Source organism: Spea bombifrons, chromosome 5 (genome assembly GCF_027358695.1).
Source record: "Spea bombifrons isolate aSpeBom1 chromosome 5, aSpeBom1.2.pri, whole genome shotgun sequence".
NCBI classification, from domain to species: Eukaryota; Metazoa; Chordata; class Amphibia; order Anura; family Pelobatidae; genus Spea; species Spea bombifrons.
Window position 1 is genome coordinate 16,422,976 of NC_071091.1, and position 7,678 is coordinate 16,430,653.

Sequence of the window (7,678 nt, forward strand, 5' to 3'; positions counted from 1 at the left end):
TATCTTTCGGAGTTAAAGTAATCAAAGCAGATGCAGCCGGCTTCACTGACCGTGTTCCGCCTGCAAACCGCATATTGTTTCTGGGCTTACGTATCCTAAACTCAGGCAACGATAATGAGTACCTGCGCATGTATCAATGCAGTGGAAGACATGGGTTCCTGCGCATGTATCAATGCAGTGGAAGACATCTCCCAATGCAGTACAGAAAAAAGGTGTAAATATTTTTTTACCAAAATAAAATATGAAATAAAAAATATTTGGTGCGTGAAAGAGGAATATATATGATTTTTATTAAATAAAGAAAATAATGTCACATGATATCTTTGTAACCCACATTATTTGAACCAAGTTAAACGTATCTCGAATCGTGCGCTACCTACCTATCTCAGCGATACAGAGAACGAAAGAAAGGCCGTGCAAGAGAACAAAAAGAGAGCTAGAAAATAAAATGCTCAGGAATGATTGCTTTTCTTGCAATAATGGAGCAAACGGAATGATATATATATATATTATAAATGTTAATTCATAAAAAAACTACACTTTTTCATTTTCAAAATGTAAAAAATGATTCCCTGTTTATATTTAAGAAAATAAATGTAATAATCCCCTAGTAAAGTGAAAACTTCACACGATTCCCACAATGTCTATTATTGACCCTTTTGTGGATAATAAAAACATAGAATTTGACAGCAGGTTACTTTTTGCTCTCGTCTTAGATTCAGGATAGCTGTATGTCTATCCCATGCATGTTTAAATTCCCTTGCAGTATTAACCTCCACCACTTCCGATGGGAGGCTGTTCCATTTATCTACCACCCTCACATTAAAGTAAAACCTCCATATATTACAAAGCCGAATAGTAGGATTTGGCTGTTCCACTTAAAAGCCTTAATAAACATTTTAGCCTACGTATTAACGGCCATTTTTTATTTCATGTATGGTTTCTTCAGCCTACAACGCATCATCTCCATAGACTAATGGAGATTATTTTATTTATTTTTTCAGAAAACCCGACACAGCGTGAAAGATTTTCTTAGCATTTCTGGTTGAGAAAAGGATTAAGCAGATGAAATAATAATTTGCTAATTCAAACAATATTTCTGACAACGTATTTCTGCAACGGGATTGCGTTTAATAGAAGAATTGGCAGTTTTTTTTTTAGATTCTTTGGACAATGGGGTCTAGGCCCAGGGGCCCATTGGGCAAACAGGCTCCCTGTAGGGCCACTGCTCAGTTAAAAGGGAGATCACTGACCCCCTGCGGAGTGGTAGCTGCATGGAGGATTGCACCGAGTCCGCAGGGCCTCTATAGTTTATGTGATGGAAAGGTGGCGGCACTGTATCCTGGCAGATGAATCCAGCGCCTCCTGTATCTTTGTGGGACTGCAAGGCTGGCTGAGGCTTGTGGTAGTAGTAGTAGTCTACATTATAATAACACCCAGCAGATCTCTCCAGCTGCAGCCTCCACACTCATGAGGCAGGGACTGACAGCAGACACCGATCCCGCGCTATTCAGGACACGTGACCCGCCTCCCCGCCCCTCTCACCTGACCACGTTGGGATGCTCGAAGGTCTCCAGGTGGCGGAGCACAGCCACCTCCCGGATGGTGGAGAGCGGCATCCCCTCCTCTCCCGTCTGCACCCTCACCCGCTTCAGGGCTACGAAGCGGCCTCCGTTCTTGAGATCGCGGGCCTTGAACACCTTGCCGTAAGCCCCTTCACCGATCTCCGCCACGCACTCGTACTGCTGATCAGCAAGCCCGTCCTTCTCCATCATCATCATTATCACGGCTAGTCCTCCCAGCTCACCCGATCGCCGCTTAGCAGAAGGGCCGAGAAGTGTCGGTCTCCCCGATCGCACGGGTGAGCGGGCTGCGACTGAACGTGTCCTCCTCCCCGCGAGTCAGGTGTGCGCGGAACCGCCGGGGTTCTAAAAGTTTAGCGGCCGCGAGATCCTAGAGCGTCGGGGAACAGCAGCGCACAGCTGGAGTGGGAGCGCTGCCAGTGCGCTGCAGCAGCGGAGCAGGAAGCAGCGCATAGATAACAGAGCACTGCCCAGCACGGGGGATCACATCATCTGCGGGGAGACAGAGAACACACTGAGGATCAACTCAAAAACCATGCCCCATCTGCCATCAAATGCCCCATCTGCCATCAAATGCCCCATCTACCATCTAATACCTCATCTACCATCAAATACCCCATCTGCCATCAAATACCCCATCTGCCATCAAATACCCCATCTACCATCAAATGCCCCATCTACCATCAAATACCCCATCTACCATCTAATACCTCATCTACCATCAAATGCCCCATCTGCCATCAAATGCCCCATCTACCATCTAATACCTCATCTACCATCAAATACCCCATCTGCCATCAAATACCCCATCTGCCATCAAATACCCCATCTACCATCAAATGCCCCATCTGCCATCAAATACCCCATCTACCATCTAATACCTCATCTACCATCAAATGCCCCATCTACCATCAAATGCCCCATCTACCATCAAATGCCCCATGTGCCATCAAATACCCCATCTGCCATCAAATACCCCATCTACCATCAAATGCCCCATCTACCATCAAATACCCCATCTACCATCAAATGCCCCATCTACCATCAAATAATCACCCCAACAAAAACAAGAATATAATGCCTGCCATCTAAAAAATATTTTCACCATTCTCATTCTTAATGAAAACTGTCGCTTTAAAAATAAATTCAAAATAATATTATAATGGTCATCTTACCAAAACACTCTGTTTTTAAGGATTTTTTTTAAATGACTGCTACTTGGCCGTGCGGGCAATGCTAATAATTCATCATATTAATACTGTTCAGTGCATACAATTATTTTTATATTTTATAAAGAAAAAAAAATATTTAAAGGGGAAAAAAAAACATTTTTTGGTAGCCTTAAAACATTTCTCTAATAAAACCCCAGCTTTCAATTTATGCATTGTTTATATTGTGCTTATGAAAAAAAAGGTTAAAATTGGAAGTTTTTGATCAGTAGCCAAAAATTCCCTGTATTTTTTTTTTTTTATGATTCATTTGGATTATGTGTTTAATGCAATTACTCAGACCCATAACAGTTTGCCTGCAGATGGGATGCCAGGGGAGGAAAGCACATGGAGTTTCCTGTTACCTCCGGGATCTACCGAGGGGTTCCTGGGGCAGATTTAAAGGAAACTAATAGACCTTACCCTGACACCCCCCCCCCAAAAGAAACTATTTAAATGGGGTGAAATTCTACCAAATCAGATCATTGATCTCAATGCGATATTCCTAAAGCTCATGTTTTAATCTGATTATTTAATAGCAGATAAGAACCAGTCGGCCGTATATTCCACCCATTTTTCCTGCTTTAAAGACTCAAACCTTAATCGCTCATTGCTCATGTCTATTCAGGAGCCATATGCCTATATTAATTACCTTACTGTGTTAATCTACCACTTCGGCTGGGATGTTCTTCCACTTATCTACCACCCTCTTGGTAAAGTAACACTCCCTTAACATCTAAGACTCAGACCCTCTAGTTTTAGATTATGACCTCTTTTTTATTTATTGACCTAATAATTCTCCAACTTCGCCCTGGTAGTTTGTTATATCACTTTATGTATTTAAATGTTTCTATCATATCTCGTCTCTCCTCCAAGCTGCACATATTGAGATCCTTCAGTCTTTCCTGATCACTTTTATCCTGCAAACCATTCAGAATTCTGGTCGCCCCCCTCTGAACTCTCTAGAACGTCAATATCTTTCTGGAGATGAGGTTCCTAGGGCAGAACTAGAAGACCCCCCCCCCCAAATCTTATATTGCAGAATCAGATCATTGACCCCCCACATGCTTAAGACTCCTCTTATAACATTATTGATGATTTCATTGTGGAAGACAATACAGAAAACCCTTAAATACATAATTCTTGAATTTTACATAAAAACAGCAGAATTCATACACAGACATTTAACCCAATATCTGGCCAACATGACTTCCTAAGGAAGGAATGAGCACCAGGGTTTTCTGCATCACAATTCTGTTATTATGAATTGGTTTGTACAGCCCTGCAGAATTGGGTGATTTCTCATAAATCAACTTAACCAAAAATGAATGGAATTCCACCAATCCTATGGGCATGCCTGATAGTGATGAAAGGGTTAAAGTGCAGAGCACATGGCAGCTGATCCGCACAATGGACTGGGCTCCGCTCTAAGACATCCCCGAGCAGAGATCGCACGTTCCCCCTTACACCGGCGAACATAAAGGGAGAGCGGGGACACGTTTCGTTAAGATCAGATGAAATAAAGGTGCGTTTACCTGCCTTGAGGGTGCAGATTCCGGTTGGGGGGTATCAGATGGGGGTCGCAGACTGAAGGTTTAATTCAGATCTGTTGCCTCTTTAGACTGTTTGCAGGAGGCAGCTGCAGTTTCACATAGTCCAAGCCATCTCCTGCCCTTGCCACACAGGTAGCCACAGCTCTGTTCTCTTCTGCGCCCCCATCTCCATGCACAAGGGGCAGGCTAACGAGAAGAAGAAGAAGAAAAAACACCCAGCAAATAAACCCACTGAGAACCCACAGAACCTTCAGGTTTATCCTGCAGACCCAAAGGAGCTTCTCCAGGAGCTGCGCTTCCCCTCCAGTCTCCAGCAGCCCTCTCTCTCTCCCCCTCTCTCTGTCTCTCCCCCTCTCTCTCTCTCTCCTCGCTGCGTGTCTCGGAGAAGCAGAAGCGCTTTCTTTTCCTGGGGTTTTTTTTTTTGCTTTTGCTTTCCCACGCTGGCTGAATGTGAGTTGACCCCGCTTCAAAAAAAGTTTGACATAGTGCTTGAACATTTCCGCATTCTTCACCGACTACAAAGCTGGCTGCCGCCTCCTCCTGATTTCTGTCTCTGCTCTGTGTCTTAGCACTCAATGAAATGTCTCTTACTCCCCTGGCACACAGCATAAGGATCCCTTAAGTGGAGCCACATTCTATACATACATACACACACACACACACATATATACACCATACCGATAAATAGCTAAACATATAGCATGGTGCTAACAAAAAAAAATACAAATGTATCTCAGCCATGTCAAGGCATTACTGTTTACATTTTCCAGAATAATAGCAATTATTAGCATCATAAATAATAACAATTACTTGGGCAACTTTTTAGTTAATTGACACATGATACGATTAAGAATGGAATGTTAAAAAAATAATAAAATTTATTAATAATTAAATAAATAAAAGATTCCATTCTTAACCCTATCATGTGTCAAATGTCCAGAAAGTTACACAAGTAATAATTGTAATTGTTATTATTATTCATGATTCTGATCATTCTTTTTATTATGAAAAAAAAACATATGGCTAGGAAATTACACAAGTGAACTATAAAAATGTCAATATATTTTATACAGCATGTAAATAAAACATAATAAATAACATGAATTTAAAGAACAAAAAAGGTTCTTTATTAATATTAAATATGGTGACTATAAATTATGGGCAGATAACATTGGTTTCATTTTATTTAGTCTCTTTATTTACAGATTTACATAATTCCTAGTAAAAAAAAAACAGTTCTTAAAAAAGTAATTAATAATAAGTGCAATCTATAATAATAATTATAAGTATACTAGACCATTCAGTACAAGCACATTTGTTGAAAAACCAAACTTTGGGCTGTTTTCTAACAAATACAATGTAATAAAATTGTATAAAAGCCTGATAGGACATATTAGTGTAAAATGTTTTTCGTAGAATGTGGGGACTTTAATCCAAACTGAAACGTGGATTACAATTTCTACCCATATCGGCTCTATTCTCAAAACTAATAAAACAATTTTAAAACACAGGATTAGAATCCACATTAACGCAGCTACACATTTTGTATAACACTTTCATCTTTAAAACCCATAATCTGAAAGATCCAAGATCTAGACTGTGTATTTCACAGCATCTCATTAAATATACCAAAAAGTAGTTAGTCTACACCTATACATATGTAAAAGTTATAGGGCTCATCAACAAAGTGTGGATGTATAAAAAAATAAAAATTACAACAATAATAAAAAAGTTAACATTGAAATAAATATTATTCTGCTTTAAAAAACACATTTGTAGATTTCCACCTAGCTGACATGGAGCTTGTCTGATGTTATGGGAGTTTAGTGTTAATAGTGGATTCTGTATCTAAATTCTATTGCTAATTTTTGTAAAAGTGGAGTACTCAGCCGGAAGATTCTATTGTTTGTTATGGAAACTGCACCACCTAACGGAATTGCTCTGTGTGCATGAATGTAAAATCACCCAGGTACCGGTAAACCGATTATCTGATGAATGCAATAGAAAATGCTCAGACTAAAAAAACATTTTGTTTTCCGCCACAAAATAATAAATAATAATAATAAATATGTAACATTTTAAAATAAAAAAAAAATACACAATACAGGGCAGATAATACTACAGAAATACATTACAAAGATGGTGGCACTGTAATTCTCCTATGGTCCATACATGTATTATTTAAGGATTTAATGTTTAGGTTTGTGTTTCTCATAGAACAACAACATGCTAACTTAAAATGCCAATTATTTCAATGACATTTACAAAACCAAAATTATTAAAATTATTTATGTACTCATTGATGTTTTTAAAACTAAAAAAAAAATCTTATCGACTTTCAAGACAAAGAAAACTTTAAAAATATTATATAGATTACTGATTCATACATCTAGAGCGGCACCTACTTTGGAATCTTTTAGAAAAGAATGCTCAGATGATATAGTCATAGAAAGACAAATATAAACATAGAATTTGGCCCATCTAGTCTGCCCATTTTTCTGATGTAAAGACTTAATCAGACTTTGGTCTCATCTTGGATTCAGGATATTAGTTCAAGCATATCATGGTTAGAACTCCTACCTCTCTCTCCTTTGGAATGTTTTGTAAGTGATTTGGCAATACAAGGGTTAAACAGCTCATTATCACAGTGCTGTACCTGGTCAGGTCATCAGTCACATGAAGCCCTCTTTTGTGTTATATTGTTCTGCTTCTTTTGTGCACAGATCTCGTGCCCGTTGTATTAACAAATTGTTTGTTTTCTTGTTAAATAAACCACCATAGAAATGTATTGTTAACTGTTCAGCTTGTGTTTGATGATTATTAGTCTTTCATCTATGAATTCCCAGCCCAAGAAACTTCAGTTTGGTCTTTTTGTTGCAACACTGGTTATTTATGTTTTTTTTTACGAAATTTGTGGTTTATGCCTCTATCATGTACGGCACAGATATCCCATGTGTCTGTCATAGATTTATGTTTTTCCTCTACTTCTTCTTCTGGATAGCACATCACATTAGTGCCATGTAGGGTACTATATCAGTAATGTTGTCATATACATTTTACATATTGCTGGCCAACCAGCATAAAATGCTGCCCGGGAGAATGTGGATTGTGTAACGGAACAACTGATCGCCATACTGCAGGTCAGCACTTGTGAAGCATACATTAAGTACGTTTGGAAAGGTGGTCAATGCACTTAAAGTGTGCGATGTGCTTATATTTGTAACACAAGTAAATCTATGGGTTGCCTGGACATTATTTTCAGCAGCATTGTACAGTTTTTTGAATTCAGAAAAACCCATAAATGGTTTCATTTTTTTTTATAGGTCAGCAGGTT

At 39.1% G+C, this 7,678-nt stretch overlaps 1 protein-coding gene across 1 annotated transcript in view; it reads right to left on the reverse strand.

Annotated features, from left to right (window-relative positions):
* The window catches only part of CDK6 (cyclin dependent kinase 6), a 73,799-nt gene extending 69,095 nt beyond the window's left edge, over positions 1 to 4,704 (reverse strand). The window contains exons 1-2 of the mRNA XM_053466495.1: positions 4,327 to 4,704; positions 1,546 to 2,075 (exon numbers count right to left, since the gene is read on the reverse strand). Coding sequence (XP_053322470.1) covers positions 1,546 to 1,781 — 236 coding nt within the window. The 5' untranslated portion in view covers positions 1,782 to 2,075; positions 4,327 to 4,704. The remainder of the gene's footprint in view (positions 1 to 1,545; positions 2,076 to 4,326) is intronic.
* Positions 4,705 to 7,678: the final 2,974 nt, after the last annotated feature.